Here is a 19332-nt window from a genome sequence, read left to right as displayed (position 1 = left end):
AACAGATTTTCTCTGTATGGAGTCAGAGGGAACTCATTTTGCTTTTTGTCAAAGACAAAACATAAAATTTAGTTTTTAAATGAAGGTGTTTATTTTTAAGGGAGAATCCCTGTGTGAAAAAAAGTGATCCCCTCTCCTCCATTAGTCATTGCTCAGAGTTCTAGAAAGGTCCATCTGAGGTCATTTGGTTAAGTTGACCTCACAGTCATTGAAGTCCTGATCCAACCCAGAGTAAAACAGTCATAAAGAAAAGGATGAATAAATACAGAGATGCCAACTAGAGTTAAAAACTCCAGGTGAAATTAAGTCGCACAAATAATAATTGACATAAACTCTGACCTAAATCACTTCAAATGTGACGTGGAAGAAATTACTTATGCAAATCCGTAATTAAGTATCACCATTTTAAATCATATGTATTCCCAGTCAACTCTCCTTGTCTATTGCAACATTTTGTTTTTAACCTGCAGTTTCTCCCATCTGGGTGTGAAGATGAAGGCTCTTAATTAATATGAGATGCGTCTGGAAGATGACAGTCTAGAATCATAGATAAAACCTGACAGCCCATCAAGACATGGAAGAAATGAAAACATGATGCTCGTCATTAGAGCCGTGCTGCTGTAGCGACCCGCCGAGCCTTCAGGGAGGGTCCAGCTCCTTTCAGAATGCAGGACTACTCCCCACCCCAGAAGCAGATGGTTTTAGCTCAATACTGCACCAGCTGCATTAAGCTCTCTGGACGAGAAGTCCCTGGCCACTTTATACATGTTTAAACATCAGCAAGGGGAAGCTGCAGTTTATTATGCTACCACATGGAGGGGCAACCCAGAGGAACACAGCCTGACATGGCTCTTTATAGTTTAACATCCATCCATCCATCTAGGGATGCACGATATTATTGGCATGGTATCGGTATTGGATGATATTAACTGTAAATTTTAATATTGGAAATCGGCAATTCCGTCAACTTAATTCACTGATTTAAAAAGTTTGTTTATATGACAAACCAGGGACAATGAGTCATAAGAAACTGTTAAGTATTAAAACACGACTGATGTGCTTTTCACTTGTTGCTCGTGAACAGGTTGAGTTTAGTTTTGTGGAGATTTACAAATTTGCACTATGTGAGTGGGATCATTATCTTAGAGAGAGCTGATGTTATGAATTCATTTGACGTTAAACATGATGCAAGTTGAAAGTGTTGAATCATTTTCAGCCTCCTTTTTAGCATTTGGTAGAAACCTACATTGACAAAGACAATTCAGTATTTTAATTTCACAACTTACTGAAATTATAGTTTCAGTAAGTAGGTATAGGAAAAAATATCGGTAATATATCAGTTATTGACCAAATGAGTTTTAGTATATCAGCATGCGGCATCTCAAGCAGAAATCCAGTATCATGCATCCCTACATCCATCCATGTCCGTGCCTTCAGAGGGTGTTTGCCAATCTAATCCTAGACTATTGACTGTATGTAAATACTATAAGAATAAATAAATAAAAAACTAAACGCAATACAGCAAGGGCTGGAGTTACTGAGGTCCAGTTCGGCCTCATCAACATTGAGTTCAAGCGCCTCACCATGCATACATAAATGTCCTATAAATATAAAAAACCCAGACTAATCAATCTGATAAACTACAGCAACGCCCAAAAATAAATCCAGTTTAATTGTTTCATTAGCTGCAGAGAAGACTTTTGACAAGGTTAATTGGAAATCTCCATTTGCTGCATTACATAAATTTGGATTTGGACATAGTCTTTCGTCATGGATAAGATTACTAAATGGCTCCTGATGGCTGTATGAAAATAAAAAACTGACGTTGTTAGAGCTCCATCCTTCAAAGGAGCACCCAACAACCACAACCCCCTAATAGATGACAAATTGAAAAGAACACGAATGGCAACCAAAGAGGCAGAACAACCTCCACAAAAATTAAAGGTGAACGCCGAGGCATGAGGTAAAGGAGAACACTGCTGTTGAAAGCAAATCATAAAAAAGTGAGAGTGGAATTTGCCACTACGCATACTGACAAGTTATAAAGCTTCTAGGAGATTGTCCTTTGGGAGATGAGACCAACTGAAGCTTTTTAGCAAGTCACATCAGCTCAGTGTTCACAGATTCAAAAATGTAGTGTACCAAGAAAAAAAACAACCACACACACGCGCGTGCACACACTGTCCCTGTTGTGAAACATATTTTCTTTCTGGGGCTGCTTTGCTTCATCTGGCACAGGGTGTCTTAAATCTGTCCAGGGTACCATGAAAGCTCAAGACCATCAAGGTATTCTGGAGAGAAATGTGCTGCCTGTCGCTAGAAAGTCGTCTCACTTACGTCTTCTAACAGGATAATGACCCAACACAAGGCTAGAAACAAACAACAATGGCTAAGAGCAAAAGATGGGACAGGTCTGAACCGGCCTTCTATGATTCCTGATCGAAGTCCTACTGAGGATCAGAAAGTGGGATTGTTATGGTTTAAGGAAGCTTTAATTTAGTTTGAATCAAATACAACATGGTGCATATTTTGAATTAAAGAGTTTATTTCTCAATGAGAATCAATAATGGAAGCGGTATTGATAAACTCATCAATTCCCATCCCTACACTCAACACAACAGTGGCTGTGTTTTAATAAAATTAAAAATTTTATTTTTAATTTATGAAATTAAAAATAAAAGTGAAAGTAACATTTATTGTATATATTCATGTGGCTGATGTTATGTAGAATAGTCTAAGATCTGGAGCTGCTTTTATCTCACTGGCATCCAGCAAGACTTTAACTAAACCACCTGCGTTGTGTTGTATTGGTAGTGTCCATTAAAAGAGTATTTAAAATGTGTGGGATTGTGTTTTTGGTGCCAGCTGGCAGGAAGTGTTAGACCCAAAAGACCAGATCAACAGGACTACCTGCTGACGTTGCTTATGTAGTAATCGATATCCCAGAGCTCCAGGTGTGTTGGATTTATCCACCAGGACGTGTCTGTGTGCCTGGACAACAGCGGAGCTTTGATTAACAGTTTCAGAGCATAAAACCATCTCTGTCTGGGAGGTTGCAGTTGTTTTAGTTCCCATTAGCAAAGAGCAACACGTTTAACATTTTACAGATAAAACCATAAAGCCTTTTGTTTCTGATGGTAAAAATTAACTGTGCATATGGCTTCGTAATGGAGTAAAATCATTAAATAGATGTTAAACTTTGCACTTAATGGTGACGATGGTGGACACTGCAGATGCCACATTCAAGGCTGTAGAAACCCTAGTGAGAAAAAGTGAAAACAGTTGCAAGCGTAAAAGTTTTTCCCTCATTTTTCATATTTGTTTGTTCGTGGGGAGAGGCCCTGGTAGCAGGGTGTCAGCTCAATGGATGGCTGAACCAACCCCCCGTTTTTTTTTGGCTGAGCTGGTGCTTCTCCTGTTCTGAACCATTGACCACAGATGGCATCCTTAATGACTGTGTCTGTCACTGACACATGGCAGGGAGAGCAAAGAGCATAGTGTGCTGTCAGAGCACTACATCATCACACAGCATTTGGAGCCACTCTAACTCTAGGAAACACAACAACGTGCTGCATATCTGAACATTTGCAATGCTAATCTGAGAGAATCCTGGTGTGTTTCTGGCGTATTTCATCAGAGAACAGAGAAACCTGATGTTGACGTCTGCCTTAGGCTCTACAGCAGGGGTCCTCAAACCCTATGATGTGTCCTTACACACCTGAATCAAATGATTTAATTACCTCCTCAGTATGAAGTTCTCCAGAGTCCTGCTGGTGACCTCATTATCTGACTCGTGTGTTGAAGCAGAGGCGCATCTAAAAGTTGCAGGACACGTTCCCTTGAGGCCTGGATTGGAGAACCCCCACTCTACAACATCTCTATTATGTCTCAGCAGGCGTTTGTTTTGCTTTCTATGCGTTACAGCAGACCTCTGCATATGGTTCACAGAATACTGGCCGTTTTCTTTCTTTTTTTTTTTTCCAATGGAGCATATCTGAGATATCTTGGTTATGCAGTTCAGGTTGACATCAGGAAGCATATTGTTCTCATTTTCTTTCTAATAGATATAGCCTGAGAGGAGGAGCTGCGTCTGAAAGGCGGAGCTATGTCCACCCAGGCATTTTGCGTGGCTGAATAGTTGCCACGGGAGATTATAGGATTTCTCAAAAATGCATGAAAGAATCAAGGCAATAAAAGTATGATTCTGATGAAGAAATATAACATGATGCAAAGCTCAAAAAAATAAATTTTAGATAATACCGCCCCTTTAAATTTGTTCAGTTTCTTTGACCCTCATGTATCTTAGCGTTATCTGATGAGTATCTGTCAACTGTCAACACAAGTCAAGACAAGAACTACTCCTCTGATGTCATCATAAATAAAATAAGAGAAATAAAACATTGACCAACATTTTGATGCACTTAACAAAATGTAATGTTTCCTGGTTTACTGTATGGTGTCTTTTATGACTTTGTATGCTTTTTTTAAAGGTTTTGTCGGCTCTAGTCGCCTTTTTTTGAGAGTGGTCAGATAGGAAAGTGGGTAATTAGAGAGAAGACATGCGGTGAAGGTCATCAAACCAGGAATTGAACCTGTGACAGTCGCGCCGAGAACTCTACCAATGCGCCACCACAGAATCTCGTATGTTAGTGTTTTCAATGCACTTTTAAGCACTTTGAACTGCCTTGTTTCTGAAACATGCTATACAAATAAACTATTGATTGATTGATAAGACTCACAAACAGATGTAGTTTTACTGAAAGGGATCATACTAATAACTTAACAGTAACTCCTAAAGCAAACAGCTTGACATCATGGCAGTTGCATCACTGCATCTCCTTATGCTAACAAAACTCCATATGTCTCTCGTTCAGGATCTAGCTGTGAAATATTTACAAGCATAATGTCAGGTTCTTAATATTTTAGCTTTGTAGAACGTCACAGTTACACACTTCTCTCACGGCAAAGAAAGACCAGTTTGAAAGAATAAATCAAAGTTTCAAATTGTGGTTTCGTTCCAGTTTTCTCAATCCTCTCAATATGCATAGGAACATGCAAAATACAGGACAGTTTGGCCCTTAAGTACCAGATAAATTAATTCAACACAAACTCTGCAACGAGAACAAACAGCAAACCCCCTGTTTCTGCATCAACTTCTGGTTCAATCACTGCTCAAGAGCATAAATATTTCAAGCTGTCGAGTAGATTTAAAGAGAAGCAGAGAGATCGATGCAGAGCCCCGGGATAAAAATGAACAGAGCCCGCAGGTGAACCAACGGCAGGCTGTGAACGCAGCACATCGAGCCGGCGCAGAGGTGACCTGAGAAAACACCAGCTAGGGATTCCTGCATGGTTTCATTTAGGAATGCATTTCTTAATGTGCTTTTATCTTTAAAAGAAAAAAAAAAAGCAAGCGGGTTAGCTTACCACCTCTTCTGGTCTAAAGATGCAGCGTTTTTTTTTATTTTTTATTTTTATCTTGTGTTTCACTTTGAAGTGAAAATTCTACAGCGGTTGTGCAATAGGAGCAAAAATGTCGTCTCCTCCTTGTTTTTGACCAAGACTTTGCTGCGTCATTAAGTAGATTTGGTCTTACCACAGAAATAAATGAACACATTTAGAACGGCTGAACAATGCATGAGCTCAGATAAACACCACCATCAACGCACACCGCCCCATCGGTCCGCACAGCGCCTCAGCTGCGCCGAGAGCAAAAAGTAAAAACACGGAGCTGTGGAGTGCATATAAATGACCCGGTCAAGCAGAGAGCCAGGAAGCGCTCGTAAACAAACAAAGCTCACGGCCAAACTCTGCACATACACACTGCAGTGTGTGTGTGTGTGACTGCCTTTCACACCAATTTGACAGTAAAATGTTTGCGGAGTTTCTGGCTTCGTGTTAAAACCCCCACACCCCGTGATCTTTGCTCATTATTTTCACAGCTGCCGATTTGTAAGAAGATTAAAGGTGAGCAGCTGTTAGTGGATCACGATTATGCCAGCCTTCAGTCACCCCGAGGAAAAAAACACAAGATCCCTACAACCTTTGTTCTCCTCAGCGGGCAGCAGCAGCAAGTGACGGATGGGAATTTACACAAAAAGTAAGAAAACAAAATATAAAAACAGAACTAAGAGAAACATAACAGACAGTAAAAACGCATTTACAGAGTAAGAAAACCCTGTGCAGGGGCAGTGTGTGATTAAAATGGAGTAATTCACTCATCAGTCATTTGAGAAAAGCAGATTCTTAGCCAGATGTTGGGCAGTAATGAATGTTTCCCCATCATTTCAGAAGTAAAGTGGTGAACTAATAGACTGACAACATGATATGTTCCAACAGCACCAGCAATAATTTGTGAATTACTGACTGCTGAGCGTCCACATTAATATCAAACAGATGATGTAGTAAAGTGACTTGCATTGCGAAAAGCCGTGACGTATTGTCTTATTGTGACAATAATAAGACAATATTATATATGCTGTGATAATATATACACAGCATATATTATCAATGCTGTGTGATAATATATTCAGCTATAAATAGCTTCTTCATCGTGACACTTTTCAATCCAGCCTAGACTGTATGACGCATTAATCAAATATAGGATTTTTTAAATTTTATTTTGCTTTGTGTTTACACCAATCACAGTCCCATCTAACAACCGGGTCAACCACACCTCTTAAGAGAGAAATTTCCTCCTCTCAGCGTCGCTGTCAGCAGTTAGTTGATCCACACATAATCTAGGACTATTTGGCAGGAAGCTTTAAGTTGACATAGAAGCCCAGATTAATAGTAATACATACAATCACAATACCAGACAGGTAACTCCACCTTTCACTGGTTTATGACACATGGACATTGTCCATTTTCTATGTAAATAGAGAACATGGAACAGCTACATTAAAATTGCATGGATGAATGATCTATTGGACAACACAACTCCTCCATTATTTATACTCAGAGCGTTTTTACCAGAGAACATACCTTTGGTGGTGATGGCAGGCTGTTCTCCCAGCAGCAGTTTGAGCCTCTTAGCGTGGATTTTACCCTGGTAGTGAGACTGTGCCACCACTGCTGAGGTGAAGGACATGTTGCACAACGTGCAGCACTTGTTCTTGTCCACGTCGCTCTCATCGCTGCCCTGCAAAGGAGAAGAAAGGAGCCAACATTATCTGATGGATGAGGCATGAACCCAAACTTCAAACAAAACCAGGTACCAGTTTTGGGAGATAGACGTTGCCATGGAGCCCGTTTCCCACCCATAATCAGACTGAGACTGTCTCTACATTAGAGGCAATGAGTGCAATCTGCTTTGCTTCTTCACCTCATTAATTGTTGTTGGTTTGATATCTTCTGAAAAATGTTATTGTTTTATATGCAATAGGAAAATCCTTATAGGTCAAAGTAAAGTATAGCGGAAAGAAAAATGAAGATCATAACAAATCACAATACTGTTGTACCTCTGACCACTTCTTAACCAGTTCGTTTCTCCAACAGCTTGAAACTTTTTCAACTTAGCGCATTGAGCAGCTGGAAAAAATAAACTCCACATGCATTCAGCTAGAATTAATACGGGGTACTGTAGATTTATTTATTTTGTAAAATGTATTCATTAAGTGTTTTATAATTAATTAACACATGCATCTATCATTGTTACAGTCATTGTTAACACATCTATCCAAACTCCCTGTCAACTTAGACAGTAGGCAAATTAATTAAAAAAGCAAATGTGAACCGAGACTTTTTTTTTTCTTTGTTTCACATTTGCATTAAAAATGCTGGAAAAGAGCCAGAATGCAAATGCTGCCAGCTGGCACCGTCTCCGCAGAGCCGTTAAACACTTCAGTCCTTCCTCTCTTCTCTCAAAGGATCCAATCTGGGATTTCAGCAGTACTCAATTACTTTCAGCAGCACTCCATCACCTTCCCCCGGCCAGCAGAAGGACTCTTGTGTTCTCGGCATTAGTCGATACGGTGGAACTTTTTCCTCTCTGTTCTTCAGAGAGACACAAAAAGCGAAAATGAAGGGATTGGTCATCACTCACCAGGCTGTTCAGAAATTCACCGTTTTATCTGATATTTTCTGTCAGTTTTTGAGATGACTCAAAAATCGATTATATTTTCAGTTCAGTAGAGAAGCACCAATCCAATATTAATATTTGTAAAGGTCCTAATGTATATATTTTTAATTCTAGCATCAGTTGCAATGTGCCTATTAACCCGTAAGGGCAGATCTATTCAGTCTAATTCTATGATTTGTCTCTGAGCAACATCTTGCTTTAATATTTATTTTCCATTTTACTTTGAATTCCTAATTACACTTCCTGAACCATTTGAAAGGTTTTTTGTAGTTTATTTCTACATGTTTAGCCAACGTGGTCAACCCGTTGTTTCATTCACATCAGCTGTTTTACTCCTAATTGCACCGATTGATTGAACAGATTACAGTTGTGTTGTTTTTACCTGCCTAACCAAGTTTGTGAAACTATTGATGTATTTAAGTGTGCTGTACTGGTGCAAAGTCATCAGACATGTTAATATTTTAGTAAAATTATGTCTGTGTTTAAAAAACGAACCATTAAAAAAATAAATAAATAAATCAGGACTATTTGTCTGCATTGGATTGGTATTGCCTGATACTAATCAGATATCTGTATCAACGTGAAAAAATGTGGATCAGTGTATCCCCATTAAACGTTACTGTGAAGTAACTGCATTCAAAAATAAGCAGAGATCAAAAAAACAGACTGTTGAAAAGAAAAACACAGAGCTAAAGTTCCTAGTACACCAAAAAGTACACCACTGTCATTTTTCAGAGAAAAGCTCAATTATATATATTTTTTTGTGTTTAAGACTTTTTTTTAAATCACAATGGTTACTTGTCATGTTCCTCCCTTGTTGGTTTTTAAAAATAAATTTCTTCATGCATGGATGGAGCAGCCTTTCATGTCTCCTCTCGCACACGAAGCTTCACTGATGATTAAATCGGCATTAAAACAGGAAACCAGAGCTTGTAGAGGTCACTTCCATCCCCTGAAATTTCCATAAAGTCTTAAAAACATTTTTTTTAACTTGTTTTCTTCCCTCTGCTATTATTTGCGTATTTTACAAGAAGTAACAGCAACCCAACAACCGTCGTAGGGGAAAATGATCCTCAAGAGACTCTGTGTTAATGGATGGATGTGTCGGAACAACAGCGACGACCAAAACTCAGAACCTTCGACAACGAGGAGAGTTTCTTCTTGCGTTACGCTGGCGCCCGGAGTAACAGAAGCCTTTTTAGAAACCGCACAGACAAAAAACACGCTCACACGAAAACAGTCGAGCCAACAAACCAACCATGTAAATGTGGAGAGAATCATTGAATCATTTATAATGGTAACTGGGTTGCGTTTGATAACAAAAACAAAACAAAACAAAAAAAACACGAATCGAGACGTGAATCAGCCATGAATCATTTTACTCCTCTGCTCCTCTGAAAGCTCTCATGTGTAATCAGGTTAACCCAGGTAACATTTTCAGGTTGTTCATGGCAGCAGACGAAGTCTCTGCTTTCCACATCGTACTGTAGTAGCGCCTGAAGGTCATGTGACCCATGGATCAACGTTTCATTTTATGCAACGTGAAAGCATCTATTTCGCATCACACTCCAGCTGGAGGGTAATTACGCTAATTAACGATTTAGGTAATGATACACTCGCTTAGAGAGGCAGGTGAAATCACTTTAAGTCTAATTTTTTTCAAAAAAAAAAAAAAAAAAAGGTATGTGACACTTCACAGTGGAGCGGTTTTTATGTGATAGAAGAGAAGTGTTTGGTTCACACACAAAAGCTTCCCCTCAGAGGAATCTAGACTCATTGTGTGGGAGGTTCTGAACTGAAGAGAGCAAACGACCAGCTGATAGATGAGCTGGATAAATGAGCTGTTATTTAGGTGATTCAATGCAGAAAACCTAACATTATTTACACACGTTCAAATTTTGATTTATTTATTTTTTATCCCACAGAACAGGAGTGTTAAGAAACCTCAACGCTACCAGACCTAAAGCTGCCAAACATAATTGTTACAAAAACATATTTGGTTTGTTGAAACTGTCATTATGTCTTAATACGAGACAGACAATGCTTTCTCCCAGTGCTAATTAGAAACAACCAATCAGAGCCAGGAGGCGGGTCTTAGCACTGTCAATCATTCACATGTGTGTGCCACTTCCCCCCTTTGCTCTCCACTGTGATAGTTTTCCCCTATCAGCTTAGCCTGTCATGAATGCTAAGGTTAGCATGAAACTGTTTCCCTGTAACGGTGAGTTTGTTTTTCTGCCATTAGAGGGAGCAGCATGTTCACAATGTTGATTATAGCCAATGAGAGCTTTCACACTTCTTCTGCAAGGTATCCCCGCACTGACATCTGGCAATTAATGTAACTTATTCTCATGCTAAAAATGCAACTTGTAGCATATGTAGCGCCACATCTGCCATGTAAGAAGATAGCAAATATATATTTGTATCAACCATGTGAATGTGGAGAGAATCTCTCCACAATTTTCCTTCGAGGAAGGAAAATGTCATCGTTCCTTCTTGACTTTGCGCTAAAACAACCCTGTATGTTCTAGACCAGTGAACTAATGAAACAATTATTTGATTAGCAGCTCCTGGTTACGTCTTTCCCTCTGAATTGCTGTGGAACCAGGAACACTTTCAATCGGTTTTCCACCGTCAGTCATGGAAAAGTCTTTCCATCATGATTCAAAACACAAAGAATCTATTGCAGGGTTAATAGACTATCCAGTAGCTAAAGTTTGACTCTTTTTCTGAACTTTCACTCTCAATGTTTTACTGAAACTCTGCGTGTTGTGAGCTGCAACATTGCAAACTCCAATGTCCACAAGGAGAAAACCGCAGCTATTCCCCCCACAGAGTGTGATAACAGAAAAGCTCTTCCGTGCTGTGAGTCATTCTGATACACACACACACACGCACACACGCACGCACGCACACACACACACACACACACACACACACACACACACACACACACACACACACAAAGAGAACCCCTCCTCCTGCCCTTGGCCTTGTCCTTTCCTAATTCTCATGTAGAAACTCTCCGGAGCCTCCGTTTCTTCAGCCACCAGGGACGCATCAGGAGCAGAGCTCCATTTTATGCGAAGGATTTCACAGTAGCATTCGCAACAGGAGATGAGATGCTAACCTCAAACAGGCGGGATCCATAATTTCATGCTTAATTAAAGCTGTATAAACGAGGCGCTAATTGCAGAGGAATGTAATTAATGGAGCGGTGTAGGTGTGTGTTCCCAGCCTGACAGTCGCAGCGTCACAGGCAGACAGAGTCTCAGCTGCATTGGACTTTTGAGCAGAAGGCGTCGCAGGAAAAAAAAAGATCTTGCTTCTCCATTTGTTTCCCCAGAACCTCATGAGTCATCACAAAACCAAACACACGCTCTGCCTCGGCTGCCGTTTGTAGCGAAATCTCAGCTCAACAATGAGAAATAACAGAATTCTGCACTGGTACAATATAGGTCTCTGCCACACTTCATAGAATATGTAACTAATGGAGACAGGAAGGGAGAAGGTGGAGGGTAGGGGAGGGGCGGGGCAGGCTGAGGGGAGTTGGGCTTGTTTCTATTCACATGAGGCATAATAAAATAATCTTTTTGATTTGCAGGCAGTAGATTCTCTTTGCTGTCAGCGTCGAGCAGCACATTCTAATCTGAGCGGAAGTGAGACCTCGTGTCCCTCGCCTCGCTCGTGTTTGCGCCATAACAAAGACGCGGTGTGTGACGTCTCACTGCACCGGGCTGGTGCCGTTTGTTTTTGCCACCGCTTCACAAATGGTGGCAAACCACCACCCCCCTCTCCCCACCGCTGGGGGATTCCAGCGTTTTATTCCTCGTTGCTAATCCGAGCGCTGCACCGATCCCCCGGGTGACGGCCAGTCAGAATCTGGCCGGGCCCAACCTGGCTCGGCGCAGGATAATGTCTGGGCTAAATCAGGAGGCCGGGGAGCTCCAGCTACTCGTGTGCACGTCCCCCGAGGTGCACAGGGAAGAAATAGGACAGGACAAGATTTAAAAAAAAAAAAAAAAAAAAAAAAAAGACTGGCTCCCAACATAGCTGTGGACAATCCAGTGTTTTCCTGCCAAGTGAAGCATGCAGGCAACACTAAGCAGACACTATACCCCACAGCTGCTGCAGCGCACACACAGTAAAGTGACCTTCATATTAAACCTGCAGGCCAAACCAACAGCAGGAGGGAATACATCCTGGTAGGTCTCTTTGGATTAATGTGCAATCGTTCAAAAAGCTGCTGAAAAATGTTAATGTATGTTTTAAAATTTTAATAGAAAACATGCAAGGCCACCAATGAATGACATTTTTCCTCATTAGCTTAAGCATGATGGATGGCTTGTATTTTGTCAGCCTTTTGGCAGTGGCTGCTTTTCCTTGCCAGGACAATTTAAAAAATTTTTTTCATTTACAACCAACTTTATGCCAAATAATTTGTATGTCTTCTGAACTATACAAGTAGCCTGGACCTTACTGAGACTCAGACCTCTAGATGCTTTGAAGACACCAAAGCAAACAACAAAAACAAAATAAAACACATGAAGTGGAGTATAACTGATCGTCACTGCTGCTCTGCTCATGGGCCGACTGGCCATCAGGCATACCGGACATTTTCCCAGTATGTCAACAGCTTTGGGACCAACAATCTTAACATTTTATTTACACAAAACCAATAGATCGGCAGCCCACTGACACCGGCCAATCACATTTAACACCAGCCCTTTTCTTTGTATAAGGAGGGTAGGATGCATTTCTCCATTGAGTCCACAGGCCCTCTTTGTTCATCACTGCTTTGAGTGAAAATCAGTAATGATCAACTACTGTTAATATTGTTCAGTTCCTCAGAATTCTGTGATCATGGAAACTAATGCTTACTCTCTACTTCATCATCCTCTCTGACCTGGACTTAATCCGTCTCCCCGTCCATGAGCTGTCAGCGCATTGCAGAGTTATGGCCAGGAGAAGAAGAAGGGCAATCATGTTTAAGTCAGGATCAGGTAACCCCTCGTCCAGAGTCTTATTATTAATAATTCTTAATTTATGCAGAAAAATCTCTTGAGATTCATCATCATATATGTACCAACTGTTGCAGAAATGTTTTCTGAATTCAAAACTTTGGCCAAGGTGGCACTCATAATTCCACATCAAAGCCCTGATTCAAGATTCTGCAAGGAGGTCAGGAGGAAGTTATGAAGCCAAAGTTGATTCATCATTTAAGTGCAATCAATTTATTTAATTGTTTATATGCACTTAATGGGACAAGAATAGAGGAGACCCTGTAAATCTGTTTTGCTTCAGCATATCGAACTCCTTGATTTTTGGAGACAGAGTTCTCAAACTATAACACAAAATACCTACATGTGTTTACTACCAACCTTTATATAGCCAGGATAAAAGCTCCTTGAGATTATGAGTCGCTTTTATAAGCGTGTTCAGGCAAATGGTACTGACTGAAAATGCCAAGTATATCTCAGACGTCATGAGTTAGTGTCAAAGACACAGATGTCCTTTGTTACATTTGTGGTGTAGTTTGTAAACTACCACTTTACTTTTCACAGTTCTGTCCTACGATGTTGGCTTACCTCGTTACGTCTGGGCCTGTAACATGACAAAATGTGGAAATATGCAAATAGTTTTGTAAGCAACATAACATAAATGTAACCCTCCATGAATAATGTTTCAGAGTCAAAGGATGATGTTACATTCTTGTCTTGTTCAAGAGGCAGTTCTTGGTAAGCCACCTGCTGATGACCCATTTTCAAGGTGTTTTGATATTTCCAAATGAACCAATTCCAGTCTCAAACAATCATGTCTTTATTTTTTTCTTCCTGAGAAAACTGCACTGCGGCTCTCAGGGAGTGTACATTTCTATGATTTTCAATTATTCAACATTTACGCTGTGTGGTCTCACACACATCCAGTTTCCGGCTGCATATGGCAACACTTTTCACTATGAAGTGGTCCACTGCCCTCAGATTTGCACGCCTGGGGTCCTTTATGCTGACCTCCGCTCCCAGAGAGAGAGGTTTTAGCCAAATCATGAACCTTTGATAGATACTAGGAGCAACAATTCACACAAAACAGCTCTGCAATGAAAGGTGGAAGCACTTAGGGAAGACAAATGGAAGAGTGAGGCATATGCTTCACGGCGACAGGAGCTGAAACGTGAAGTTATGAAGGTGAAACCGTTTTTCACTTTCCTAAGTCTATTTTTTAGTCAGTTCCAGCTGAGGAAGCATATTTAATATGATACCAGCAGGACTGAGGAGGTGTCTTGCTTTTTCAGAGCCACAAGAAAGTTCTTAGAGCTGTCAATCAGCTTATGTATGTGCTACTCAGTGTGACAATACCGGAGGAACAACATACCGTTATAGGAAAACTGTTCATCTGCCGCCATTGGTGGCCATGCTAACTAGCCTCAGCATTCGTGGCAGCATGAGGGTGATTAGCAGCACTAAGACCCTCCTCCTGGCTCTGCTTGGCTGTTTCTGACCAAGAGGTGCATTTTTGTAGGTGGTTGTAGAACCACAGGAAGCTGGAGTTATTTACAGATCATGTGTGTCACACAAAATGTCAGGTCAGACTGACAGTTTAAAGAAATATGTAAAATCCTTGTTTTTGTAAAAGTTGCAAACTGCAGCATTAAAATTTAAATCCATGACTGTAAGAATTATTTAAAAAAACAAAAACATTCCTCAACTGACAGAATGAAACATGGAAGACAATAAGCTATACAATGTCTACAATTCTCTTCTGCCGTTTAAATTATGTAAACACAAATAATCTGCAGCAGCATTATAGACGTGTGTTACATCTGTAAGCAGTTTATTCTTTGGTTGGCCATCTGTAGCTCATTTCATGTCCTTTAATTATATTTTAATTAAATAGAAATCCTTATTTTTGAACATTTTAGAGACAAAATTAAGTTATCATATTTTGATTAATTTATTTCTCCTACTGTAAATATAGTTGAATTCTGAGTACTATATGCGACGTCATGACTTGCTATTGTGTCAAAATCATATCCTTATTGCTGGATTTATTATTTCACAGATCTGGTCTTGGAAAAGAAGAAGGATGCTTCGGCTTTCTGGATGAGAGAAAACTGAAATCTAGACAGGTCTTCTTTTTTTTTTTTTTTTTAATGCTCTGGTGCTTTTTGGTCATGCCTTTGATTTAATGTGTTATATGAAATATGCCGCGTGTGTGTGTGTGTGTGTGCGTGTGCATGTGTACCGAGAGTGCAATCTGCTGGATATTGCTCAAGGTGGGATTGAGGCAATGAAGCGCAGGACCACAATCACTTCTTGTTCAGCGGAGCCGGGGCAGACGACTGTGCCATCTCGAGTGCGATAGCTCCGTCAGGATCCTGCAGTGACGCTGACGGCCTGATTTAATCAGAACTGGCAGCTGAATAAACTGGCAGGGAAACACCAGAACCACCAGATCAACTACACAAATCTGCACACATGAATATGCATATGGGATTTACTGCTGCTGGCTGAACTGTGCCAAAAAATGCAACACACACACGCACGCACGCACGCGCACGCGCGCACGCACGCACGCACGCACGCACGCACGCACGCACGCAATTTATATTTGACAAGTTATAAGTTCAGTTAATGTGGAATCCTATACATCTTTTTGGTAACACTCGTGTACCTTTGAATAATTGAGTTCAATAAACGTCTCAGTATGAATCAAGCTTTTTTATGGCTGTGTAGAGATTGATGTAGTGCAGAGTGCTACAAAGCATTCACCGATGTGTGTTTACATGTGTATTCCACCGAGAGTTAGAAAGTACTGTAAATCCTGGAGTTTTTCCATCCCATTTCTGTTTTATTTTCACTTTTGACTTTGTTTTTTTTTTTCTGGTGGGCAGAGAGGGGAAGAGAAGCTGAAAGGAGATCAATAAGCCTTTACCAGACAAAAGTATGAACTGATAATGTCACAGAAAAGAAATTGATTTAGTCAGAAGATCAGATATCTCTAAATCAAATTAGAATAAAAACCTGACCTGATTGAGAAAAATGGATGTCACTTTTGGATTCAGCAGTGGAGAATAGTCCTAATTCAGGTGAAAAAACACAGACAACTTCCAACTTTTTTGTAACCCAGTGATATTTGAAGCATTAAAGTGTAACATTAAAAAAATCTAAAGAAATAAATCTCTAAGTAATCTCTGATGCATGTCTGTGGCAGTGTGACGAACTCTAGCAAACAAGTTGTAAGCAGCATAACTGCTCTGAATTGGCAAAGCTGTCAACAACATATTGATTTCCTGCAATAAATGTATTCCCTAATTTAATTGGCAATCTAATCCAATTATCATTAGGTTGCAATTATCATCCCTCAGGACTTGTATGCTTTATGAGTCACATCAGAACGGCATTTCTAAATTTTTTATGAACCAAAATCTTATCGCCTTGTTCAACCTCCGAGCTTTCTTTTTTCTTTTTTTTCTTTTTTTTGCAGTGTCAAGGAAAATAAAGTTGTAGTGCAATTCTTATGCAACCATCCATATCTGTCTGAACTTCATTACTCTGCAGACGATTAAGTAGGATCTGAACACAGACACCAGAGTGTCAAAATAAAGCCCCAAAACTGGGGTTTGCAGTTAAAAGCTCCATTTTTGATACTGTTGATCTTATTGGCGAGTTTAATTTTCCTTCGTGGGTCATCTCTAGCAGTAACCGAGCAAAACTTTTCTTCTATCTAGCCAAATCTAATCAGTTTGGTAGAACACGACGAACCAGAACCCTACACTAGAACACGTCGAGCTACTTTTCTCTAATCAAGAACATGCTACCCGACTCCCGCCCATCCCCCGCTCAACATGAGAGCAGGTTATCAAAGCGACTGGCATAACCGGCAGCGTGTCCAGTTGTCAGATGCCATTAGACCAATGGGTCCATATGTAGGGCTGTGCCAGGTCAGACACACTCCCAGTGTCTGGAGGCAGAGCTGCTGAGTATATTTTTAGATTGTGCCACCTTTTAAGCACAGCCTGGTCGCATCACATCTGTGTAGTTTAAGTATAGCTCTCTTCCGTCATGACAATGTGCCCTTTTACGAAGGGCCTAAGGTCGGCCCATAGACCCAACAGTGATTTACTGTGACACTGAAAAAAAACCAAAAAAACACACGCACACGCAGACACACACAAATAAATAAATAAGGAGAGAACCAACATGCAAGGCTCACGCTGGTTTATTCAAAACTTTCTGCTTCTGCCAAATCCAAATGAGATGGTGACATTTTTAAATGGATATAGTGTTAATCTTTTCATGTTAAATAAAAAATATATATATTTAAATATTTAGTCCTTTAGTCTATAGTTTGAGTCATACAGAACTGATCTGATCGTTTCCATAGCAACGATCAGAAGCAAGACCGTGTCACAGAACTGCAGTGAGCTCGTTGATGAGGTCATAGATGACCTAATGTACATCACAGTAGATCAAATAAGTTCTGAGGCTTTCAATGTTAGAATCTCAACACAATGAAGCATTTAGGATCCAGACGGTTCGTGGAGATTTGACTTGGTGTTTCTTAAGGATGTTTAGTTTTTCCAAGGCGCTAGTCCCTTTCTTTCTCCCACTCAGCTTTGGGCTTGGATATGCAGTGACCACAGGAGTGAAGAAAGCGTTTGACAGCTACTTTCCTGAAAAGAATTTGGATAAAAGCAGCTCTGAGAATGAATTTTCATCTGTTCCCAAATAACAAACTGATCCCGGCTGCGGAGGTTTGCTTCAAACGAGCGACGGATGTCTGCAGAACCACAGACTTTGACTCAGCTGAGACTTTACAAGACAGTACCAAGTGCGAGCATACCGTCTGAACAAACTGACCCAGCTGGGAAAGTTTGTCCTGTAAGTCAGACAGTTGCCAGTCAAAGCAATGTCACTGGTTTTAGAGACAATACGGTACAAGACGATCTTAGGTGTGAGAGGACAGTCGTGGGAAATGATTTTTCAATCATTCCCAAAGAAAAAAACTGACCCAGCTGGGGAAGATCTTTCTAAGGCTGACCTCACAGCTAGAGGTTTTGCTGAAGTTTTGGCTTCATCAATTTCATCTCTGGCTTTGCCAGAGAAGTTGTTGCTAAAAGGCAACAACTTCCTTTTAGCAACAACTAAAAGGAAGTTTTAGACACTGGTAATTCAAAGACCCGTGTCTTTGAATTACCAAGTTCCCCAGACAGGGAACGTGTCTCAGAGGGAAACAGAGTCAGAGACGTCACAGCCATCAGTCTGACAAAAAAATCGTCTCTAAATTGTAAAGTTTCTGTTGTTTTTGAGCTTAAATGTTCCCTGGACCGGGAAGCTCAATTAACAAACATCTCTGAAACCCCAACCAGTGAACCGTTTGTGACTGTTCCCAAAGACAAGACTAACCCAACTGGGGTAGCGCTCTCTAAAAACGAGAGCAAAGTCGTTGGGGACAGTTTTTCCACTGTTCCAAAAGGGATAACCGACCCGGACGGGAACGTTAACCATTTGGAGCAGCGAGCTGGTTCAGACATCCTGGATGTTGTGAGTACAGAGGCCGCACAGCAAGTACAAACTGTCATGGAAGACACAGAGAAGAACTTCTTTAAGTTCTCCAACGACCTTTAAAACAGTTGGGTGAATGTCACTTTTCAATCTGTCCTGAACCCGAGCGTCACCGGGAGGTGTCTTGCTCCGGAAAAGGTGTTTATAGCGGCTTCATCAATCCCGTGCTGTGCAAGTCTCATCCACTCAGCTGTCCACCAACCAGGAAAACACATTTCTCCACAAGAGATCTCCCCAGTCCTGATGGAGCTGAGGGAGAGAAATCTGTCATCGGGCACGGGAAAAGACTTTGAGATATCATGTTTATTGGAATCTGTGTTGGTCTGGCTCGACTCTTGCGGTGGCAGTACAGTTAGGGAATTGTACAGTGCAAGCAGTTGTACAACATGTGAGACGGATTCCTTAGAGCTGTTGAGTAACGGCCCCCTGGTTGTACTTCCATCTTCCACATCGCTAGACAACATAGCATCTCTTTTTAGCTGTTGGGTGGATTTGGGGATCAAACCTATTTGTCCAGGTCAAACCTGGTTGCGCAGGAAATTTTTTATTTTTATTTTTTTAAAGCCGGATTGCAAGCATCTCTGTTGCTCTGAGCGTTTCACTGGTGGAGCAGATGTATTCCTAAAAGATACGTTTAAGATAGGTTTATAGTTTATGGATTTAAAGCTGGACCAATCGCACCGCTGG

General features: G+C 40.7%; 1 protein-coding gene across 3 annotated transcripts in view; it reads right to left on the bottom strand.

Moving 5' to 3' along the window:
* The window catches only part of zmat4a (zinc finger, matrin-type 4a), an 88957-nt gene that overhangs the window by 30427 nt on the left and 39198 nt on the right, over positions 1–19332 (bottom strand). For all 3 annotated transcript variants that reach the window (XM_008417301.3, XM_081611283.1, XM_081611284.1), the window contains one exon: positions 6985–7141. In XM_008417301.3, coding sequence (XP_008415523.1) covers positions 6985–7141 — 157 coding nt within the window. The remainder of the gene's footprint in view (positions 1–6984; positions 7142–19332) is intronic.

Source organism: Poecilia reticulata, chromosome 9 (assembly GCF_904066995.2).
Source record: "Poecilia reticulata chromosome 9, P_reticulata-male-v2, whole genome shotgun sequence".
NCBI lineage: Eukaryota > Metazoa > Chordata > Actinopteri > Cyprinodontiformes > Poeciliidae > Poecilia > Poecilia reticulata.
This window is presented reverse-complemented; position numbering and strand designations above follow the sequence as displayed.